The 24,903-nt window shown below is 38.4% G+C and overlaps 1 protein-coding gene across 1 annotated transcript in view; it reads right to left on the bottom strand.

Moving 5' to 3' along the window:
- PRTG (protogenin) overlaps nt 1–24,903 on the bottom strand; it is a 76,316-nt gene that overhangs the window by 31,396 nt on the left and 20,017 nt on the right. The window contains exons 3-11 of the mRNA XM_015872803.1: nt 11,992–12,136; nt 10,805–10,938; nt 10,346–10,483; nt 9,088–9,246; nt 8,350–8,509; nt 7,473–7,720; nt 4,439–4,603; nt 2,868–3,173; nt 1,809–1,997 (exon numbers count right to left, since the gene is read on the bottom strand). Coding sequence (XP_015728289.1) covers nt 1,809–1,997; nt 2,868–3,173; nt 4,439–4,603; nt 7,473–7,720; nt 8,350–8,509; nt 9,088–9,246; nt 10,346–10,483; nt 10,805–10,938; nt 11,992–12,136 — 1,644 coding nt within the window. The remainder of the gene's footprint in view (nt 1–1,808; nt 1,998–2,867; nt 3,174–4,438; nt 4,604–7,472; nt 7,721–8,349; nt 8,510–9,087; nt 9,247–10,345; nt 10,484–10,804; nt 10,939–11,991; nt 12,137–24,903) is intronic.

Raw genomic sequence — 24,903 nt, 5'->3', positions numbered from 1 at the left:
TAACTTTGATTTTAATCTGTCTAGATATAGCTGGTGGGATGAGATTCCAGTCAGCAGTAACACTTACTTATGAGGAGTTCCTAGTTCCAGCAAACCATATAAGCCTAAAGTGGGTTTGTCAGAGCCACTGTTCTTCTCATGCTGGTTCTACCCTCCTAATGATCACAAGAGGTGACTTTAAAGACCAAATAATTCCGACACCCCTGCAATAGGCAGGTTGCCACACATTAGATCAGGCTGCCCACAGCCCCATCCAACCTAGCCTTGAATGTCTCCAGGGATGGGGCATTTCTCAAGGCAGCCTGTGCCAGCACCTCTTCACCTACTTAGTAAATAATTTCTTCTGACATCTAATCTTAATCTCTCTTCTTGTAGTTTAAAATGGTTCCCCTTTGTGCTATCACTATCAGACCGTGTAAAAAGTCGTCTTTTTTTTTTTTTTTTTTTTTTTTTTTTAAAGCTTCTTTTAAGGACTGAAAGGCTACAAAACAGTCTCCCCAGAGCCTTCTCTTCCTCAAGCTGGAAGTAAAAAGTCAAAACTTTCTAGAGCAGGAGTAAGCAAAGGAGGAATTAAAAATAGTGTGAAAAAATGAATGGTATGCACTCAAGGGTATGTTCCTGTAGCAAATTCAAGTGATAATGGAATTTTACACTAGACTAGGAAATGGCTCACTGATGAAAAATAAATGCCAAGACCTTTAACACAAAGAAATGTCTATGTGAAACTGTGAATATTTGTTTTGAGAAAGGCAGCCCTGACTCTGATCAGATCATTTAATTCTATTTACCTAGAGAATATCACGCTAAATAAGCCAGTTAAAAAATAGACAGAAGTAACCGGGTAGACTTACACTAGAGTAGGAGAGATTAGTTCTCAAAATGTAAGGTTAAAAGAAACAACAAATTAAAACATACAGCATCATATTCATATTGCTATATATCATTCAATCATTGAAACCCATTTTACATGGCCTTTGCTACCGTCTGCTTTATCAGCATTGTCCTTCTGTCGAGGGTCCAGTAGCCATTTGCAAGTCATTTAACCGTAATTCACCAACGTTACCAATAATAGATGCAATCAACAGTGTTTACAGTATCATCGCTAACATTTCCTATGTTAAGAGATGATGAATTTTGACATTCTAATGCACTTCAGTTGCCACAATGTGAACTGTCTTCCCTGAACACAGATTTTGTACAACTGATTACAATGTATATCAACATCTGCAAAATATTCCAAGGACAGACTTTCTGATACACTCCACATCTCAGTAGAACTCTACCTGCAATTTACTAACTAAGCAAAAGAAAAGTGGAAGTTCTACCTCCCAAAACTCATTTTGTTTTTGTTTTGTCCTCTGTCTGTATCCTTACTGGAAAGAAAACTCAATAAAAAGCACACATGATATATTTTAAACATAATTCTGCAAAGCAGTATAGCCATGACAAAGGCTACAAATAACAGAACACAACCTAGAAACACTAGAAAAAAAATCTTTGGTACCAAGCATGAACATCCAAATGCTAAAATATCAAGTGTTAAACAGAGTACTAAAAAGATGGGCATTTACTATCAGTTCTGTGTTTTGTGGTATGCAGCTGGGCTAAGTGCTGAACAACAGATATTTAGGGATACAGATAGGATTACTTATCAAGCAGTATAAAACTAGTTTAAATAGCTTATTGCTAGGAATATAGATGGCCAAAACTAATGGAGTAGCCTTGTCAGTCAGAAGATTTAAGATCCCTAAGATGTCCTTTGATTTTATTGCCTTCCACAACAGTTAAGAAATACGTTCTGTACTTACCTAAACCACTGACAGTATACTCAAGATCACTGGCATCCAACAAAATCGGTCCATTTTCCTGCTGCCCTTCTTCCTTGTAATACAACTTGTACCCTTGAATAGCTGCAGTGTCATCAGAGTCCTGCTGCCACTGTACTGTAATGGTCGTACAATTTATTGGTTCCAAACGCAGCTCAGGAGACTTCGGTGCTGATTTCAGATAAAGATACATAATGTTATTATATTCAATAACAACAAAACCTTATGCTGAAATCAGAATGGCCATCACTCAAAGATTCACTCAAGATTTTGATTCTAGCTCACTTACATATTCACCTACTTACTTCCTGTTTAGGATGTCTGATTCCCTGTAGCTAATCTAAAAGCACAATTTCAGGGAAATTAGGAAACAGCCATTTTTTAATTCAGCATCTCAAAAGAAAACTGAAATAAAATCCATGTAAGATTTTTTAAAGTATTTTCAATTCCTTTTTTTTTCCAAAGAAAATGAGGATAATCCAAAATCTATAAAATGATCTCCAGCTCTACAATAAGCCAGCGTAAATGTAAATAGCAAGAATATCATACTTCATCAAGAGCTAATACCTACACTCAAAACTTAGTGTTTGTAGAGTAGACAGTGTCAACTCAGCTCCCCTGTGCACCCACACAGGCTGCCAATGTGAAATGTCCTGATATGAAAAAGTTTTACTGAACTGCTACATTTTTGGGGTTTGCTTGTTTTTTATTAAAATCATGTGGAACAGAAGAAAACCAAGTTATCACTGCAAACAAAGCTAAATGCTAAAACATTTTAATTCAAGTTTCCTATTACCATATCAAACACAAACAGCATCAGTCTGTGACAACTTCTGATCCTGACATTAAAATCATAAGCTTGTGTAGATTATGCACTAAATCACAGTTAGAACACTATTCCCCTATATCACTTGGATAAGAACACATACTGGGAAAACTCGTTTCACGTCCTTGTGCTACCTATCAGAAAAACATGCACCCTTCAGATGAAGCCCACAGTTGGCCCCATCTCCAGGCAGTGAGTAACATAAGCATTATTACCTTTCACACTTGTAGCTTTTGGAGTTCGGTGGGAGGTCCACAAAGATGCCTCTCCCCAGCCAACCCTCGTTGCAGCAGTAATACGAACCAAGTAAACACTGTCAGGCCGCAGCCCTTCAAGGAGGTACTCATCTGAAGTCCCTGGAAGCTCCAAGACTTGGATTTTGCTATCTGTGCTGAGGCGGAAAGACAGACGATACAATACCACCTGGCCTCTCCTGTATTTTGCAGGAATTGGCAGCCAAGAGATAAGAATATCTGTAGGACTCCGGCTTGTCAAACTAATTTCAGGAGCTCTCAAGGGAACTGAAAAGGAAAACAACAAAAGTTTTTGAGCTCCAGAAAAAGAAAGATGTGAAATTATCATCTGATACCTTAACCCAAGGTGAGGTACACGTAATAAGCAGTTTTGTAGATTCTTGTTTATTTTAAGAATAGCTGGACACTGCTCATGCTTCTCAACCTTCTGCATACAATATGAACTTAGCAAGCTCCTTTCTGTGAAGCCCTCAACATTTTCTTCTCTTACTGCTGCCAGCAGGAACTGATGGCAGTCAACACGTTACAGTTCTGTCAAAGTGACTGTCAACGTTACATGCAGCAGCTGAAACTGGGAGTCTAAACAACACCCAGTAGTGCTCAGAACTCTGTGTGTGCTTCCTTCCACCAACCATGTTATGAGGGTAGTAACTTCTGGCTACATGCTGTGCATGCTTACCAGCAGGTAGCTAATCACCACACAGCTTGCTCATCACCCCCCTGCCTCCGAGCAGGATGGGGAAGAGAATTAGGAAAAAAAATGAAGTAGAACATGTGGGTGGAGATAAAACTATTTACTAAGACAGAGAGAAGGAAAAGGATAATAGTCATTACTAGAATATATATAAATGTATATAAATGTATATAATTTGTGATGCACAAGCAATTGATCACCACTCCCTGCCTAGCTAGCAGCAGAAGAGAGCTAGATAAATCTTTAACATTTCTTCCACATGATGTCATATGGTATGGACTATCCCTTTGTTCAGTTTAAGACAGCTGTCCTAACTCTGTTCCCTCCCAGCTCCTTGGGCCTTTGAGAACTGACTTCATAGAATCATAGAATGGCTGGGGTTGGAAGGGACGTCAAAGACCATCTATTTCCAACCCCCTGATGTGGGTAGGATTGACAACCACTAGATCACACTGCCCGGGAACTCATCAAGCCTGGCCTTGAACGCCTACAGGGATGGGGTTCCGAGCAACAATAAAGTCACAGTAAGTCACAGAGATGAAATCCTAGGCTTCCAACAAATCCTCAGCACCGAGGAAGATTTGAGAAGATTCCTTACCTGATCTAATGAAATATCTTACAGTGTAAATAGAAGATGTCATGTAATATACAGTGCTGCTCTATCAGAATGTTATTTTATTCCCATTGCTTTTGTTAGCTGAGCCAATCTTATATGACTGGTATCCAGAAGTCTCACTGATGTCATTGGATCCTTGAAGCCTATTAGTACTTGATTGCACATCTCTATTCAGTGTGAAATAAAGGCTCACATAAGAATAGTGGTGTTTATCTGCCTTACCATCTTCAAGGGTGTGCTGAGTCACATGATCTGACATCTGACTGGCTCCCAGAGGCATGTAAGCTACAATATAGAAGGTATAGTTGCTGGCTGGTTCCAAATCATCAATAATGTAATGAGTTGTATCATTTCCGATGACCACTTGGTACTCTTCATTATTTAAACCTGGCATAAAACAAAGGTTAAACGAACAAAAATTCCAGGTAATCTCTAAACATTGCAGTAACTGGCTGTGAGATCGTACAAGCTTATTTCGTTTTCTTATCCAGCCTACCTCTATTTTGTCTGCCTACTAAGTTGAGTTCATTTATGTGCAGGAGTAACTGTGTCTTACTGTGATGTAGATAATGGCGTTGCAGGATTTTCCCTGAATCAGGAACACTGAATGCAACTCTAAACCCCTTTTTAAATTAGTCACAACAAACTGCACCCAATATACAGTAACACAACAGACAAGCTCTAATAGCCTTATAATTCAGAGCAAACTTCTAAATCTATTTGTTTAGAGTCAGGAGGCTTTTTCAAAACCTATTTACAGAGCCTTAGTATGGCAGCCTGGGAGGAATGCAAAGGCTCTACTCCATCAAAACAAAACCAAACAAAAATAACCCAAACATAAAACCCTCCACCTCCCAAATAACACAAAACAAAGAAATTATTCAGCAGAAGGATCTCATTTTAGCCCTGCAAATTCTAGTACAGCTGATTGACACTTTTTTTTTCTTTAATTTGGAGTAAAGCCAATAGGAACAGCCCAGAATGAGCTTCAAAAGTATTTTGCTCCTTAATGAGTTGCTAATTTAAAAAAAAAAAAAAAAAAAAAAAAAAAGAGCGAGAGAAAAAGAGACAGGAATAAAAAGAAAAAATTCTCAGCAATTCTCATTAAAATATGCATAGCAATGCAAGCAGCAGCCCTTGTCTTTGTTGGGCTTTATTCCTATAGAGGAAGGCTATAAAGTGGAATAAGTGTGGTGAAAGCTGCTGTGTTAAGGAACAATTCACACCAAATGCATGTCAACTTAATCAAAACTCTGTAAGAGCCAGCTCCTCCTCTTCACAACTGAATTTATAAACAAAACGAAAGGCAAATTCCAGCATTAAGTTTTCCCACATTTATGAATTAACTTGATAGCATTTTAATTAGACAAGATTACAAGCATCTCACAACAGACTAGTTAATGGCTTGTTAATTAGGAATTGCAAGGCACGATTTCTGACCTGCTAAACAAGATCCTTGAGCTCAAATTAAAAGGACTTGTTCTCTCATTGAATGGATTGCTAGGCCTCATGCAGAGGCCCTAATGAAACAGCCATAATAGGGAACAAGGCTTGCCTTCCACCACAATCACTGTTCCCTTTGTGCCTCTTCTGAATTACTAACAAGGAATTAACACACTCCAACATGCACGCTCATCAGACCCTTATTCTTCTTGCCACTATGACCCCGATTTGAATGTAAAATATTCTGCTTCAAAAATAACAAAAATTAAAACATAAAATAAAATAAAAACACCACCTGTTAGTTTCTGCAACTAACTTCAGTAAAACTTTTTTTTTTTTCCTTTTAATTCAAATAGGGAAGAGGATCTGAACCTGAAAGTCTCTGATGTGGGCAACGTCCACTGAAAGATCTACAGACTACCATATAGAGAGTAACCATTTTCAGGTGAGTGCAGTTTCAGGAGCCCTTGAGATCAAATGTTTTTTCTACAATACAATTTAAAAATAAAATAAAAAAAGGAAAAAAAAGACAAATACATTTTTATGTCCTGATGTCACAAAATTGTCTTGAATGATGAGAAAATGGGTATTAGAGAAAGAAAGTTCAAGTAATTGGTGTTGCTGGGGTGTTTGGTTTTTTTTTTTTCCTGTGTGTTTTGGTTTGATTTTGGATTTTTCTGTTTGTCTGGTTTTGTGTTATTGTTTGGTTTTTAAACTAAGCCAAGCTACACTCTCATTTCACAACATAACATACATGCAACATTCCTTGTACAAGCAGGCAAATGAAGCAGAGACTGCAAAAGACTTTTGCAGAGTACAAATTTCAGAAGATACCTCATTTTCACTACAGTGAAAGAGAACTTCCTGCACAAATGCAGGCTTCCCTAAGGACAATTTCCCAGCTTTCTTTGAAGTTACCCAGTGTCTGCTCTCTACACTGGCACCGGACATACAATTACCCAGATAGCTTATCTAGCGTGACTTTATTCATATTAGCTTTGAGTGGGGGTTGTGAGCACAATACCTCAGTGACTGAAAGTGTAGGGGGTAATTTCCCGCACCTCTTGTCCTCATTATCTTTTAAAACTCTTTCCTTCCTTCCTTCAGACAAAATTCTCTTGTGTCCTAAAAAATCCCACTTGCAAAAGCAAAGGCAGCTATTTCTGCATGAGTATTAGAGTAATTAAGCTGTCCTTCCTGTCCTCTGCTTAGCAGATGTCAGGCTGGTATTCCATACAGAGCTGAGCATCTGCAGTCTTGTCCTTGAATAAATGAGTTACTGAATAGAAATGGGAAAAGAAATTAGTCTTCCAAGAAAACAGAGCTCCGTAACAGCATAAACATTAGTTTAAGCCACACACCAAAGAAATTGTCAGGTCCTTTGGCAGTTTAATGAAAAATACCTTGCTTATGAAAAATATCTGTTTTCTATCACCATAAAGATTTCCTTAACTTAAAGCAATTACATCACACTAAGTGATTAAAAACGTCCTGTTCCCAAATTTTCTTTTAATTTACCCATTCCCTTTTAAATAGCTATTTCTATAACATTTAAGAGGCCATAGCAAACCATTCATGGCTATTTCCATATAATTTAAAGATTTTAATACATTTTTCTCATTGTAGGAAAGAAAACCTTCTTGTTAAGTTAGTATTCTAAGAGATGATAGCTGAAGCCAATAATGCACCAATTGTTTTATTCTAAAACATACGAAAGCCTGTAAAGTCACAAGAATTTGGTGATCCAGACATAGCAGCCGAATCCTGGGAAGAATTGCTACACTTTACATTACACTTTAATCAGACTGCTTACCTTCTGCTTTCATGTAATGCACAGAGTATGCAATCACTTTGTCTGAATTATAGAGTGGCCTCTCCCATGCTAGCAGGATTGCTGAGCTTGACATCGTTTCAGCATGGACGTTATAAGGTGCGCTGGGTCTGTCTTCCGACATAACTACAGTAAGCCTGGCCCTGGAGAGTACAGATCCCTGACTGTTCTCAGCCATGCACTGATAAATGGCATCATCTTCAGGAATGATTTGGTTAATCACCAATTTACTGAATCCAAAAAGAAGACAAAAGGAAAAAGGAAAAACAAAAAACAACTTAGCTCCATATAATGCAACATCAGTTATATTTGCCTCATGAGTTTAAATAACTCACACTTCACAAACTTTTTAATTAGAAATGGACATGCTGTTGTGAAATTCTACAACCTGAAGCATAAACCAAAACCTCCCATGTCAGTATTCATTTTTATTGCTGCAAAGCCAAGGACAGTGAGAACAAATACAAAGGTCTATTCCTCCCTGCAAAAAGAACCACCTTAAGATTGTCATTTCTTAACATACTTTAATATGAGCTGTTCACTCTACAGAAGGACTGATATGGGCCTGAAACAACTGGTAAGATTCAGGTCTCTACTACAGTACAGTAGATCCAGAGTAAAATCAGTTCAGTTTTGCTCTAGTAAGACAGAGATCATAAAATCTTCACTGATTATTTTGGGTATTGACTAATCTGTGTTTCTTCTGCCTGGGAAATGTTCATAACACTACACTCAATGCCCAAGTTACATTTATTTAGTTATAACTTGTTTGGCTATATTTAGTTAGTGATACCTCAACCTTCAGTAAGGGTCTGTCTCCTTTACAAGCACAGCTCTCATACAGCAATTGTAATCTTACCTGTTGTACATTTTAATTCTACCATTGGAGTGTATTCTCCTTCCATTTTTCAACCATGAAATTTTGGGGGCAGGAATTCCTTCTGCTTGACAGGCAAAACGAGCAGTACCAGCTCTAGGCCTTGTTAAACTCTCCGGCCATTCCACAAATGAAGGAGGAGCTACAGGTAAGTAACAAGCAAAAACCAAGCTTGCATAAGTGTCAGGACACTCAAATTAAGAAAGAATTTTCCTACACACAAACCTCTCTCCTTAGGCTGCTTAAACACACATACACCCATGCAGAAAGCACATTTCATACAGACAAAGAACATTTGTTTAAAAACACATAACCTCTGCACAAAAAGCAACACTGCTACACATTCTAGTTTATGCATTTGTGAAGGGAAACAGCAAATTAAACTCCAGCCTACAAAACATCATTAATGACACTTATGGGTATATTACATATTTTTACTTTGTCACTGGATTCTGTATAGAAAGTCAGTCTTCCCAACATAGTATTTGCACCCTGCTGCCTCTAAGTATAAATGAACTGCTAGTTTGTAACTCAAACATTCAGTATCTGACATTTCTCATCTCTCTGAGAAAAGAAGATTGCCACAGTTCTATTTAACATTAGCAAGCTGCTATAACCCTAGGAGCATTTATATTTGAGACAAAAATTCAACCCGGTATACAGTACAGATCAAGACAAAAGCAAGATGCTTAAACATGGTAGAAGTCAAAAGAGGCTCACCCAGCACAGTGAGAGTTGCCATTGCTACTGTGAAGTTTCGTGTGCCTGGAATAGTGGCTCGACAGACATACACGCCTGCATGCTGCACCTTCACATCAGAGATCATGAGGTTCCCATTTCCAAGGACACGGGTATTGAAGACATCAATGGACTTATGGTCTGTGTGAGACAGTGGGAGAAGTATGGTTATTAGGTTATCCAGTGTACTTAAATAATCTACTTAAAGAAAGTAGATGCCTAGATGGCCATGGCATGGGTTAGAGTCTAAAGGTTAAAAAAAAAAAAAAGCAAAGTGAAATCACAAATGAGTTTTCAGAGATTTCTATCTTGCATTCGCTTTGCTCTTAACTCTATGTGTCTGACTATTTGGACAGTTAGGTTCACTACTTAATAAGTCATTTATAACTGACATTTCCCATCACAGATGAAAACTAGAGCTATTTTTCCAGTTAGCCTCCCTAGTTGTCTTGCACAAAGATACAGCTTATTACTACCAATGTCCACATCATCTTTACAATCAGGGATCACCCACCTGGAACAAAATGAACTTAATTGGTTACCATATGTTTTCTTTTATTCTTTTTCCTATGAAAAAACCCTTTGGCTGTTATGTAATTATTTTCTCATTTGTTTGTCTAGAAGAGCTACAGAATCAGTCCACAGGTATAGTCCTGACTTTTACATTTAGGTACATGTCAGGAGAATCTGAGGCAGTTTTCAAAGAAAACATAACACAGTGATGACTGCTATTCATTTTATTATCATACTCCCTCTCTTCCTTTCCCTTTCCATTCAGGTTATTCAGGATCTGACCATAGCTATTCAGAGTTTAAACTGCCCACTCATACAAGTCTTAAATCCTGCTCACATACTGCTTCTAAGAATAGGTAGAGAAACACTTACAGGATTGTTTTGTGGGATGTAGCCACTCCAATCTTCACAAACCCAACCATGATTCTGTTCTGATTGACAGAGCCCTGGAGGTCACCACCCCACCAGGCACCTTGTCCATTATGCTCTGCGGGCAATGCGGGACTGACAACAGAAGCAGCTGAGTCCTTGGAAAACCTCAGGGGTCTCATCAGCAGTACGGAAGTACACAAGTAAAAGTGTTTCACTCACCCTACCCCAACCTGCTAATGGTTGCCGACCTACTACACAACACCTCAGAACAGGAACCAGCTGCTGAAATCCTCCCTTTCCAATTTCATTTCCCCTCCAGAAGCTCAAGGCTGTACACTATAACTTTAAGACCTACCTAACCGGCTCCATGAGATGATTGGCTTTGGATTCCCTGTGGCTACACACTCCAGTACGACAGTTTGATGAAGAGATGCTGTAACGTTTTGAGGACCAGCTATTATTGCTGGTTTGTGAAAAGGCTTTAAGTCTGAAGCTTTGGAGAAAGACAGAAATAATAATAATTAAATAAAAAAAAAAAGAACAGAGAAAGTGAACATAATTAAAGAATAAATAAACCATTTATGAATAAAAATATGACAATCTTTAAAAATGATGCCTAGAATTAAATTTACACTAAATCCTTTCCTTAGTAATTGTACACTGAACAACATTTCAGCCACGAGATCTGAGCAAGTAGAATTATTATTTTGGAGAGTGTTTCAGAGGTAATTACAGCTCCTTAATGCATCTAAGTGTTTTTGCTATATGATTAAGAGGGCAATATTGCTGTGTTAAAATCTCACATGCTGAGTACCTGGAATAACATTCAGTGTTGCTTCAGCGCTCTTACGCCTACTGGTTATTGTTGTGGCAACACATCGATAATTTCCTGCGTCCTTCTGTTCAACACCATAGATCTGAAGAACTCCTGTAGGCAGCGCAGTTATCCTGTAACACAAACAAAAAAGAAATGTAGGTAAATGTTCCACCAGTGAACAGCATCATGGAAAGGAATATTTTATAAATAGCCACTGCTATACTGACTTGGGAACAGCAGGTTGGAGACTCAGGAGCATCCTCTATACATGACTCACCAACCTGCACTTCTGAACTAAAGGTGAGATTCGCCCACTAATGCCAGCACAAAAGCCGTGGAACCTGTATACTTTTAACTAGCAGATTGTTCTCAATTCCCAGAAGCAAACATCCCAGTCTTCTTTAGGCATATCCCACATCCATATTACTCAGGTTGGTCAGTTTTCTTGGCAATAGTTTCTGTTACAGAGGTATTTTAGGGCATGCAATTTTCAATAAATCCACCTATACTTTTGATAATTATGATAGGGTTTTTTGTACCTTCTTTTACCTTCTTTTGCATGCCATTTGCATGTTCAACAAAAGTTAGGTACCAAGAAGAATGGAAGTTGGTTCAGTTAATGCGGTATGGACAGAGAAAATAGCTAGAATAAATGGGTTGTACACTTCACACTAATCAACTTAAGAGAGAATTACCCCTATGAAGAATTTACCTAGCGTGAAGTGATTTAATTCAGTGTTTTGCACATGTAAATCTTTACAGGCCCTCTAAAAACGAACAAACAAAAAATACACCCCACAGGTACAATATTAATTCTGCTACATTACACCTGTGAAAACAAACTCATTAGTTTAAACTATCTCCCCATCGAAAGTCCATCTATTCTGCATCCTACATCACTCCCCATCCCTGAGAATGACCCACAAGCAAAATTTTCAAATTTTTCATAGACCAATGTTCATCCTATGACTCTACTGCATGTACATGATGATTCTGCTCCATGCTCATCACATCTATTCAAAACTGTCAACAAAACTATTGCTAGTAATTATACTAATGAGTTGTTGCACACTTAGAACCTTTTTTATGTACTGGCATTGCAAGTATTCAGATATTATTTCTGTATCTGGCTCAGATTTATCACAGAGAATAAATGTCATCCTGAAATGTGTAAGTCTACGTACCTGTCCATAGATAAAGGCAATGTTGTTCGATTCACTTCCCACGTCACAACAGCAGGAGGGTTTGCTGCTATTTTACAGGTAAATCGAGCTATTCCACCTTCCTGAACCTCAGTTGAAAGTGGCTGAACTTCAAAAGCAGAAATGGCTAAAAAAATAAAATACAAATAAAAAAATACAAGAACATATAATTTCAAGGACTAAAGTGAGGAAATATTCCTAGATAAACCAAGCTCCAGAACACAGATCAACTTGAAGAAATACCCTAAAGCACTTCAAACAGTCCACTTTCCTACATGTAAGGAAGCACTGACCTAATTACCTTATTAATTTTGTTCAACAGCATGCTTTCATTAGTTGAAAGTATTCTTAGCACAATTTTATTTTAACTCAATTCATTATAAAAATGTTTTAACAAAAAATGAAATGTATCTCTAATAGAATTAAGTGTACATTTGTCTGGCACGTAGTTAGAAAGCACACTGATTATTATACTATGGCAGTTCACATCAATACAAGTAGTTTGAGCCCCACTATACTTCATTAAAACAAAACAAAACAAACAAACAAAAAAAAACTGACTGCAAAAGAACATTCCCAGAACATTCAGTTCTTGACAGCCATATTTTAGTCCCTCAAAAGCACTCAGTTTAGTTGGAGCTTTTGGAGATACAATTGGTTTGATAGAAAAAGAAAGCAAAAATTCAAAACAATTGATACCAATAGTCCAAGTGCCTCCCAATACAGTTTCAAGCAGTCAGAACTTCAAGAGTTCAGAAAATTGAGCCAACTGAATAGGCAGATCAATAAATGCTTTCTAGCTAGCAGAAACTTAAGAAACTAATCAGTAATTGGACTTCTACGCTCAGGAAATAAAAGCTAAAAGGGAAGGAATACAAAGCTTCTAATTAATTGCTCTATTTACTGCTACTCACTAAATAATTAACACAAAGAGCAGCTCTTCAGAGGCAATTCACTTTGGATATCTCACAATTCCACACACATTCCCACATATAACTGCACAGGGAACAATCTCTGCATAACCTCAATGGTACTGATGAGTTTAATATAGGATTTCAAGTAAATTTCTACTGCTTATAAATTACAAAAAACATTATGTAGCAGATCAATATTACTAAGTTAACCATCTCTTAATATTTACGCTTTGTGTTGAAGTAATTCCTCTACTCACTTCCCTTTCTTTCAACTGTTTTACCTCCTATTTATGTAATGCATTCTCAATGATGCTCTTCTACACAGAGTACACATGCAGCACTGATGTACACCAAACATTCTAATTAATGCTCCTTCCAACTACTACCCCACAATTTGATACTCTTCCATAGCATCAACAAATCAAATTGTGGAGTGTGGATGAAATATGACATCACCCGATTGCTTTACTCCCCATGCACAAACTAACTCCTAACATAGGCCTAACTATCCTGTTACTAGAATAGCTATTTAATACCTCAGGTCAGAGTAAATCCTTTTTCTTGCACTGCATTCCAGTAGTTGCACAAGCACTACAAGAATGAACATTCCTAATCATACTGTCAGAGCCCAAGTGTTGCAGTGCTGTGAACGGACCTCCCAAAGACTTACTAACAAGACAACCAAACTGCCCTGTGCTGCAAAACCATCTGAAAGCAGCTGCCACCACATGGTGCAAACACTATGGCCACTGAAAACAAGGTCTGGCACCTCAGATGTGATACAGACTGCTGGGATGAGTGCAGAGATGCTCTGGTATCTACAATCAGCCCCATGCTTGGCTGTGGCTTTTCAGAACAGGTCTCCGCAGCCCCAGCATACACTGCACCCTCACTGCAGAGAGAATTGGACTCACCTGCAGAATTTAACACAGCTCTTTATGTTCCACTTTCAGTTACTTCTCTCAGTTTTGAACAGTACCAGATTCATAAATCTCACGGTTAAGTCCAAATTAACCAATTAGTTTAAAGCAAACAGAAACCTCACAGCTTGCACAGAGTTGTCACAACAGAAGTCATATATTTAAAGCCTGCCAGGAGATGGGGTGGAGACAGGATGAAGAAAGGAAACAGTTCAATTCTCTTCCTAACCATGCATCTTCCTTCGATTGCAAAGGAAACACCATAAGAAAGCATCGTAGTTCTCTATGATTCAGTGCAACTCAAACGAACTGCCTGTATATCAGATTGTTCCCATAACTCTGAACTTGCCAGCTCTGCTTTCTCTGCTGAATATAATGCTGTCCAATTTGTCACTTTCCACCACAGAAGAGCAAGACAAAAGCATCCAGACTTGTCTCACTTCCTCTCCTTCTCATCCGTTCCCATCCCTGCCTACACAGACAGTGTGTGTCCATCCAGACAAGCAGCAGTATTTCCCCAGTGCTGTTCTTAACAGATTTTCTAAGAAAATGCATAGCGCTTTGCATTCATCACCTATTTATTGAAAGCATGATGTAGTCAGCCAGGCAAGCCTACTTGGCGATGAACGTCAATGAGTGCCATCTTTTCCTCATAGAGGAATTCAATCACACACCTTTGCTTCATCTGCACATCCATGTCAGATGCTGTTCTGTCAGACTGCCCCTCTGCTGCCATCTGTTGTACAGCAACAAAACGTAACAGAATATTGGTGGGAAGGTTCAGCCTTTGCTGCCATACCACCAACATCCAACTCTGATGTTGTAAGCCAACATAATAGAACAGGAGGCGTTCCCTGGGGAGCAGCCCCCATATATGGGTATATGATATATGTATACAATATATAGTATGACATATACTACATAGGATACATATAGTGCATTACATACAATGTGTTATAGAGTATGTTTATTATACATTGACTATACACATATTTATACATACCTACAAACAAACATATATATTTCAATGATTTATTTCAATGCATTCTTTAAATCACAATTGAAGATTAAAGTCAGAAGTGATCTTCTTAAGAACTCCAAGAAACACTGGAAAATTAGTAATTCACTGAATAAAAATACATCACAACAGCAAGTAAGAAAAGATTCAGCTACACTATTTAGATAATCTAACATAAGTTATTAATTGAGGCTGGCATTTAAATAACATTTTTCTACCCGCGCATGAGAAAAGTATTTCCTCAGAAATAAAGTCTTCAATGATAGCAAAGTCAGAATTTCAAAGAACTGCTCAAAATCTTCAGGGGGAAAAAAAGTCATTAATGTCACTAAAAACGACTGTAGAAACAAACAATTAAAAAAATCCTCATTTGCTTCTCCTGATCAATTTCAATTTATACATTGTTTGCCAGTCTAGCTCAATACTTTTTCATTCTGCATCCTGTTTCCTTATGCAAATCTCTGGTTTCTTCATAATTCTGACTTTATTTGTGCCAGTAAAATCTGTTTTTACAAGTCTATTGCTGCCTTGTGAAACCTGACCTCTTTGTAACAGGCTTTTTTTCATGGCAAACGCTGATACCAACTCAGAACCCCAAGAACAAGTCATTAAAGCAGTGCTGTTAAGAGGCCAGAGCTCTATAAAATGGATAAGAAACAAAGTCTCAAGGGACATTCGTTGTTCCCGAAAGGAACCCTGCAAAACACAATAAATGTAAGTGCCTTTTTATTTGAGGTCTCCCCCTCTTCTTCAGTCTATTTGATTGTTTTGTTCTCAAATTTATAGCCAAAAGAAAACAGTTCACGTTACCCCAAGAAGCTGATGCTCCCATCTTTTTTTTAACTTCCAAGATACCAAATGTTGTCCAGAGAAAAAGAAAACGATAGAAACTGTATTTACTTTTGAAATCTCTTGCAATTTAAGTGATGGTAACATATGTTTATATAGTTACTTTTGAGTAGGAATGTTTGTAATTATATAAAACACACACTTATACACAATAAAGTTATCTTAACAGAGAGAAATAGGAGTACAGTTCTGGTATGAGTTTCAACACTTATCATTGTAAGCAAACACCCACAGGCTCGAAAGACAAATTACTTGCCATCACATGCTGATTAAATAGAGAAACACTGCTTGTGTCTTCTACAATATACATGGATTGAAAACTATTCTGCATATATGGGAAAAAGTTGTTTACCTAAACAGGTTTAAATAGACTTAACAGTTACAGTTGCATTACAGAAAAGTGAAACATCTAAAGAGATGCTCAAGCTTCATATCTTTTTTGTTAAAACATAGCAGTCTTTTATTTAATTATTATTACTATTATCTTAATATTTCCTTCACTCCTGAAATGACAACCCAAAGCTCATTCAAACACAAGTTCAGATGACTTTAAATGTTCCCTTTCATCTTGCACTTTCCACCTGTGTACTAAAACCAGGGGCTACGGCAGGTCAAGGCCATCTCAAGCCCTTTCTGTCACTAAGTGATTCCTGAATGAGCTTCCTTGAGGTGCAAAAGAAATTCCAACAACCTACGTATTTACTGCTTTTAAACCTTGCTGGTTTCTTCACACATACCAGCTGACAAAGGCCCAAGACTGGAGTGTAATTGTATAATAAATAAGTTGAAAGCAAGGAATTGAACTGAAATTACTCCCTGAACTGAAACAGCAGCAGAGAGTTGGTTTCATCTTTCCAGGCAGCAGCAAATATTGTGAAATTCTTCAGTACAGATACCAGCTATTTAAGTGTTTCTCAAGAGATAACAGCCACTCACACAGATGAACCACTCCAGTAGAAAGAACAAAAGCGCATAACGCCATTTGTAGAATTTACGTGTTGATGGTATTGAGAATTACACAACAGTCCTAACCCGCAAGTGAAACCAATCTGCTTTGATTAGTATTACTGTTATTAAAAATTTTGGGAAAGGAAACCAAAGAGAGAAAACTGTCTTACAAATATATGAAGGAGATATTAGAGAGGATGAGGAGTGATGACACTCATCAATCACTTGAAACAGAAAAAGCTGAAAAAGCCTTTAGCTGCAGAGGAATTGAGGAGAGTTTGCTGAAGGGCAAAGCGTTTGTGAAGAGTAGGCAAGCAAGGAGGCAATATTTCCACCAGTAAAAGGGGTGGCTGGGCTGCTACCCACCCTGTCTGGGGGGCAGTGGCACTGCTCCTGCAATCATCTCACACCAGATGCCATGGCAAAGATCCTTTCCCAAAGAAAAATCTTTTTTTTTTTTTTTTTTTCCTTTATAATCCTCCAGAATCTACAAGGGCTTTGCTGTTGTTTTGGTTTTTTTGTAGCCTTCTATCTCCCCCACCTTCTCTTTCACTCTTTAAAGAATTATCAGTACATTCTACATCAGTAGGCCCTAAAACCTGTGGAAATAAGATAATAAAGCTAGTACATAAACAAAAAGATAGGTAAGGAGTCAGTGCCAGTAGAGTGTGTAGAGCATGTGCATGTCAGCAAAAGCACAGAGACAGCGGAGGTTTGCCACAGGCTCAATATAACCCAAATCTCCCACTCTGTGCTTTTAGTGGCACCTCCTGTACTAAGATGCTTTCACTGACTCCGCATCCGTTTAGTCACAACTGAAATGGACCAATTGAAATCACAAGTGCTTTTCTAACCACAATTCAGACCTAGCAGTGAGAAGGATACTTGAGTGAGATGACAGCAAGAGCATAAACCACACAGGCTCCTGACATCACTGCCAAAATGTTAAGAACTCCAAGCAAACATTTTTGGATAACACCATGTCAAATTCTTGACTTTTTACTCTAAGATTTTAAAATTGGTCATTTATCCCCCCTATTAATTCGTGGCAGTAAAAATCACACACTGTGCTATTAATGAGCTGAGATAATCTAACAAAAAGCAGCTGACAGTAATGAAACAATCAGACAATTGTCTTCTCCTCCCCAGAACCTAAGAACAGGGAGAGGATTGTACTATATGGAAACTCATCCTATGCCTCTCCTCAAATTAATTAATTAATCATCAGAAATGTTTTCATATATTAGAGCTCTCAAGATGTTTATTATTCTCACTTGCATGGTTAGGAGCACCTGGAGCATGAAAGGAAGGTGAATAATGTTGAATACTACTCTTCCCACTCATGCATATTGCACTCACTGCAGGTTTCCACATACTTGCAGGAGAGAAGAGCAGAAGATTGTATGACATCCTGACCTGACTCACAAAAATGCCTTGTTTAAGGTTGAATCACTCAGAAAAATATCCACAGATTTTAATATCTTTGGATTAACCCAAGTCAAACCCCAGTTCCAGTTCCAGAAAGGCAGTATGGATTCATATATTCAGCTGCCTTTCTGTGCATTTCAAACAAGCTATTCCTGATCACTTCACTTCCAAAGACGAAATACATTATATACTGAACAAGTTTTCACAATTTTAAAGTCTGTGCCAATATGCAGTAGAACCGAGACAGTTAGAGAAGCCACCTCACTTCACTTTAGCAATACCTTGCAAGTAGTTTTCCTCAAACAGCTTCTTGTATTCTCTAATCTCAAATTAACTGTAATCCTTCTAATGTGCAACATGGAGACTGATGCTATGAATCCCTCAATTTTAACAAGGGACTAACACTGAACTGCTAAACATGACTAAAATCTGTACTCTCTTGAATTGCCTGGAAAAGCAGTCATCCTGGTTGAAAGGTATTTATTTCCTTTACCTTTTTGTTTCATTTTCTTGCTTCAGACTTAAGCTTTAGTTTCTCCCTCTCGTTTATTATATCAAACTGGTCACTAAGATTTCGCTGTTAGGAAGAAGACAAGTCACAGACAAACTCTTTATCATGGAAAAAAATGTGCTTAAGACAAAATCAGAATTCTGGGTAGGGTATCAAGTTGTGTTTCTTATAGCCTACATCACAATGAAAGAGGCAATGAAAGTACAGAAGTGCAAATAACATTCCCTCTTTTAATAAGTTCTCTCTGCATTGTTCCGGAACATCCAGAACAAAACTCTACAGCTTGCTGTGTATACTGGAAATATCAGCAGGCAGATTAACACTCAGCCTATCACTCTGCTATTTGTGAAACAGATTACACTGCGTATTTTCACAGATATTTCTCAAGTTAAATGTATTTCCAGGATAAGGACAATATACCCATGTACTCTTCCTAAAATGAAAACAAAAGATATAGAAATGATCCTCCGTGACCTTACTGATATTAAGAAATTCTTAAGATTGTGATAGTAGGTAGGAACACTGAAGCAGCAGTTTTGAAGGAGACTCTGAAACAGAAAAGGAGTCTAGTCTCAAGCTATTCAAGAAATAGGTAGGTTACATGAGACAAACTGCTGCACTGATTTGACACTATCAGTACCTGACATGGAACATCCATTGATGTTTATTTCAAAGATTTTTCTTAGCCATTCGTCATTTGATCCTGTCCACACAGCAGGAATTTTAAGTTTTTAAAGAAGGTGGTTTGGAACTGCAGTTTGTACAGCATACAACCTACAGCGACCCAAGATTTCTGGAAACTAAACAAAATAATAAAAGCCTCCAGACCTACATTTTTCAAGCCATTAACTTGCAATACAACTTCAATTCCTCTTCCCTTCCTACCACACTTTCTTCTAAGTCAAAGAACTGATTTCATCAAAATGGGGGGACAGACTGAGTGCTACTGGCACAGCTCCATGCAAGTCATGCTCACAAACCCAGAGAGAATGGATGTTAGAGTTTGCTGACAAATACTTCTCATCCACTCCTTCTACTGACACTTCTAGGGAGTCACATCCTTGATTTCAACGGGCTTTGAATCAAAGCCTTATCTTAAAGGTAAGCAATAATTTATTGGGAAAATACTGGATCTCTAATGAAGTATCTAAGTGATGTATGTACTATTTCAGACCTCTGGCATGTACTGCATTTTTGAGATCAGAGGGAGAGAAGGAAGACTGGAGAGAAATGGAGAATCTTCAGATTCTATTAATCTTAAAACCATTTTTGTTGTTGTTGTTCTTTGTATGTTTCTGTATTGTTTTTAAATGAATGTTAAGTATGCCAGATCTTCAATGGAACTTAAAAGCATAGATGATAATAAACAAACAGCTAGATATCGTGAAAATAGAATCAGAAACACTGCTGAAAGCCACGTAAACATGGAGAATGATCATAAAATTTGACATTCCCTATAGACAAAACTGGTCCTTTAAGCCCATGGCCCACATGTTTCAGCTCATGGAGCAGTGTTGGCACTTGTAGGCAAGATGTAAATATTTCAGAGGCATTAGTTGTGACACTCTCTCAAAATCACATTCTGAGTTTTGGATGCACCAAAATCTGCTCTACATATAGGGGTAATTAGTCAGCTTTCACTGATATATACTAAGAAGATCTCAGATGAGCTAACGAGTAAGGATTTAGACCTTATGTCCTATCTACTATCTTCAATTCATTACTACGGCTCTGGTCAAAGCTCCTAGAAGCTCTGATTCCTAAGCTGATGAGTGGTCTCCTTCCCAGGGCTTGCTGCAGTTTCACCTCACACCACCAGTCTGGGAGACAGGCTGTTTTGAAACTTATGGCCACCTTATTGCAAAAACATTTACTCCTACCCCATCAAAACTTGGTTCTATCACTGCAACTAAACGAAGTGAAAGAGGTGCAAAGAACAGGAAAAAAAAAACACAGAAAAAGACAGAAACAATGTTATCCTTTCCTTTCACTGCTGCTAACAGACATGTAAGCAGCACACACTGATTTCCAAACTAAGATGCAGATTATTTAGAATTGCTTGACAATTTCCAGAAAATTTGGGGAAAAAAAATTAAATTTAATTTTAAAAAAATAGCTTCATATATAAATAATACATTTTAAAATTATGATGCAATTATGATGCAGACTGGTTTCTTTGTGAATTAAAATCTCAGAACAACGCCCATGGAATCCTCACCACCCTCAATCCAAAAAAGTTTGCCCAGCCACAAACTAGCCACTACTTCTCCAGTACTAAAGAATGCTATAATCTAAAAGCAATGAAATGGAGAAGCAAAGAGGTCAACAGCCTGAGCACCCTCGAACAAAAGTTCCCTTGGAGATGTCAGCTGCAGTCTCATTTGTTTCCCCTAGCACTTTCAGGTCTCCCAGCTCTATTCTTTAAAGCTCCTAATTCAGCGGCTGACAAATGATCACTTTAAAATCTGTACAGGAATAACCAAGGCTGAATATGTCCAGTGAAGGTAACTAAGCTCTCCAACCATTTGGGCTGGGGCTGGATTGTGTAAAGCTGCTTCTGACCACACACACAGATACACAGCTCTAACCACAAGCTTCTCAAAATTAACCAGTCTGAATTTTCATATGTAGTAACTTCTTGTCCTGAAAAACTGGAATTCAAGCAGACTAATCCTGACTAGGTTTTTAGGGTAATACACCCATAGTTTATTCCTACAGTATCCTCGGAAAGTAGTATACTACTGACTTACCGAATGGAAACTGCTGAGAGCAAGTTTGCTGATATATCCCACTGCCTGAAGTAAAGAGAGTATAAGCACTCCAATGGAGGCAGAAGATAACTGACACAAAAGGAAAAGGCACTTGGCTAGATAAGGGCATTTTTTAAACCCCTAGGAAGAAGTGAGAATAGCCCCTTCCTTATATGTCCTAATGTTTCAAAACTTCATTTTTAATTTCTTTATTTTAACTAAAAATGTAACAAAACTTTCTCTCTGCAAGTAGTCTTTAGAAGTGAAAGTCTGGGGACAGGGTCTCAAAGCAGGAGCATCACCTTTGGCTACTTCAGAGAAAGAAAAAGAACAAATGATGCATGTGGTTCTGTAATAGCCTCCCTTTGGTGAGGGGGTTTTGAAACCGGATGTCTGAAGTCAGAATTGAGCTTTACTGTTGCTGTTTTTCTATTCTCAGAAGTATTCAGTCCTGTAAATATTTGTTTTCTGGGCACATGACAGATCAAATGGCAGACCAGGCTTTCACCATACGAACATATGGCTGGCTGTTTAAGTTCTCCTTTTTACAAAATAACTCAGTCAATTCATAATTATTAAAATAAGCATCACGCAACCAGGGATCTCTAAGATATTGTTCCATTTTTTTTGGAGGATAAAAGTAATCATTTGAACTCAGAATACACTGGGCTTTATGAATAAAGATGCCGTTTCCTTTTGCAGCATATATTCACCACAAATTTTGGAAAGTGTGATTCATGTGTCTGCTGTATATAAAGAAGATCAAAACAAAGAAATGTGGCTCTTCAGAAGTGGATAACCGTCTTTCAAAAATCTCTCTTCTAGAAATACACGTGCAAGACTATAAAAGTACAGTCTGACAATTAGACTGCACATCTTCTTCCTTCTACAGACCACTGGAACAAAGACAGCTTGTTACTCAAGACATACTGACATAACTGTGACAATAACGGGATCAAAGGCAGCACCAGTGTGCTACAGAAAGTAACAGTGGATCCTAACTGATATCCTAGCACTTCATGAATGCTTCATTTTACTGTTTACTCTCCTGCCTATCAGGTGCTCTCAGAGCCAGACTGAAACGGTAGACCAGGAGAATCACATTACGGCAACAAACACCAGATTTCTTAATCTGAAGGAAGAAAGTCCAGGAATCACAAACACAAGTTTTTTACCTTATCAAAACAGCTAATGATATTGCAACGACACTTTCCAGCTCTTGCAATTATATGCAAGCTATTCACATGACTACATACACTGCATTACCCCATCTCAGTCACTTAATACGTGGCAAAAGAAATGCCACCACTATCCTTCCTAACGAAACCAGGCGCATATATCACCTTAGGAGTTATCACTAGCACTGTTTTCAAGGAAAGCAAAGACTGAGGCTTAGATAAGTCGTTTTGTATATTCGACATTTTATTGACAGTATAACTGACACACCAAGAATCATAAAAACAGGCACGAGGGATTTGATCTTCTCACTCCTGAAGGTTCCCCAGCTGGGGCTTTCTCCTCTTAGCTTTATCTAATACCCAGGCAATAGCGTGTGGCCACAGTATATGCTAACACACTTATCAAGGAATTCCCCTCTGCTTTCCTGCAGACAAGAAATGCAGGAAATAGTACAGAAAAGGCACACAGTAAGCCACATAAACCAGATTCAAAGCTGCTCGACTTGTGTGGCTGCATGCATCCCTTGCGAGGAAGAACTGCTTTCCTCCAGCAGTTTGCCAAGTGACTGCCTTCCAGTACCTACACCTAATCCTACAGATGCCTTTCATTGGCGTTGTTACCATTCTGTGAAGAATTAGCTCTGCTCAATAGCCCAACTGTTGCATGGAGAACATCCAGCACAGTTTTGCGCTTTACAACAAGAAGGATCAGAACACCAGCAGGACCGTGCAACAAAGGACACATTCCTTCACAACTCTCCTCATTTGACATAAAAAAAGAAAAAAGAAGAAAGTCCCAAAGAACAGAAGTCGAAAAAATAAAGATCAACTACTATGATTCACATGTTCTTCAAAGAAGAGCCGCCCAAAATGAACAATGAAAATGTGATAATCACGCAGTGGAACACAGAGAAGCCAATTTCAGCACTGTGCAGCAAAAACCTCCAACACTGCGTGTTCTAAGGCTGCTCTGCTCTGATCAATTAATTTCACTGCAGATACCATTGGAAGGGGAAGACTTCTATTCATGTACCTTCAAAAATAAATAAATGCTATTCCCAGCAAAAACTAAACAAGACCTTCAGGAGAATGCAGTGCCCACACTTCACCTCACCCGGCCCAGTTCATCAATCACAGGAAGCACTGCAGAGCGCATCCCAGGACAGCAGTGGGGCCCCACACATTCCTGTGCCGCCCACCACCTCTGCGCCTTCCCTCACATCTCTGAGGAGGCGGAGGAAGAGGTCCCATTTCTTACTGTGGCAAACTGACACCATCCACATATGAATGAATGTAAGCTGATATGGCAGTGCTGGATGTCTTCAGGCTGTCAGAAATGCTACCCGAGAGATATGAGCACTCTGCATTTTTTGCTTATAGTGTTTCAGAATCAGTATCCTAGGACAAAACACAGAATATCACTGCAAAAGGTTGGGGAGAGAAGCTGGGAATTCAAGCCCTTTGGCCCCCTCTCCGAATGTCAACACTGCTGCATTCCCATAGGGAAAGGAAAGATGCCTTCACTCTCAAGGGCCAAACGCCTTCAGCTCATTCCTGTCACCAAATGCCCTCCTACTGCTTAAAAAACACAGGCCAGAGGTCTCTCACAATAAGTCCTTCCTTGCAGCATAGTAACAGCAAAATTCTGAATGAAGAGCAGCACAGAGAAATACACCTCATCCACCAAAAAAAAAAAAAAAAAAGAAAAAGAAAAAAGGCATTTTAAGTACTGAATATTTACTGGAAAATATTTAAATGCTCCAATTAAATGCTTATCAGCAAACATTCCAGAGGTGGGGAAGGGGGAGAACTTATAACTACCACAACCGTCATGTAAAACAAGTCAGAAGAGTGGCTTCCAGGCAAAAATCATATATCTGCAATGCTGTGGAGATGCCTGTATTTTTCCTGATCTCTATTTCTCTCACTCTCTTACATGTCTGGAAAACAATCTTCAAATTTAATCTGAATGTACCATAAAAACATTCATATCAAAATCAAAAAGAAGGAAAAAAATAATGAAAAAAAAAAATCCCTTTAGAGGAATTTTCCTCATAAGGTAAATTTTAGGCTGTTTGCTACAGTTGATAACAGTTGGTGGGAGGCAATAGTTGGATTTCCAGTTTGCCCAGTCACACTACCAGCTAGTAGCCACGTTCTACTAAGTAATACCTCGAGTTATTAGATTACTGATAAACTCTAATATACAATGCCAACCCATTTTCCATTCCCATGACTTTCAAAGGCTCGTTATTTATCTCCAGCTCAAGGCCATGAGTTGAAGATACCTGGAAGGCACCAAGGTAGTGTTACCTGGAGCACAGAAGTCAGTATCCTTATCTCAGACTGTCATGCTCCAGGCTGAAACAAACAAGCTC

This window comes from Coturnix japonica, chromosome 10 (assembly GCF_001577835.2).
Source record: "Coturnix japonica isolate 7356 chromosome 10, Coturnix japonica 2.1, whole genome shotgun sequence".
Classification (NCBI taxonomy): Eukaryota; Metazoa; Chordata; class Aves; order Galliformes; family Phasianidae; genus Coturnix; species Coturnix japonica.
The sequence above is the reverse complement of the archived record's forward strand: the minus strand, read 5'-3'. Positions and strand labels throughout refer to the sequence as shown.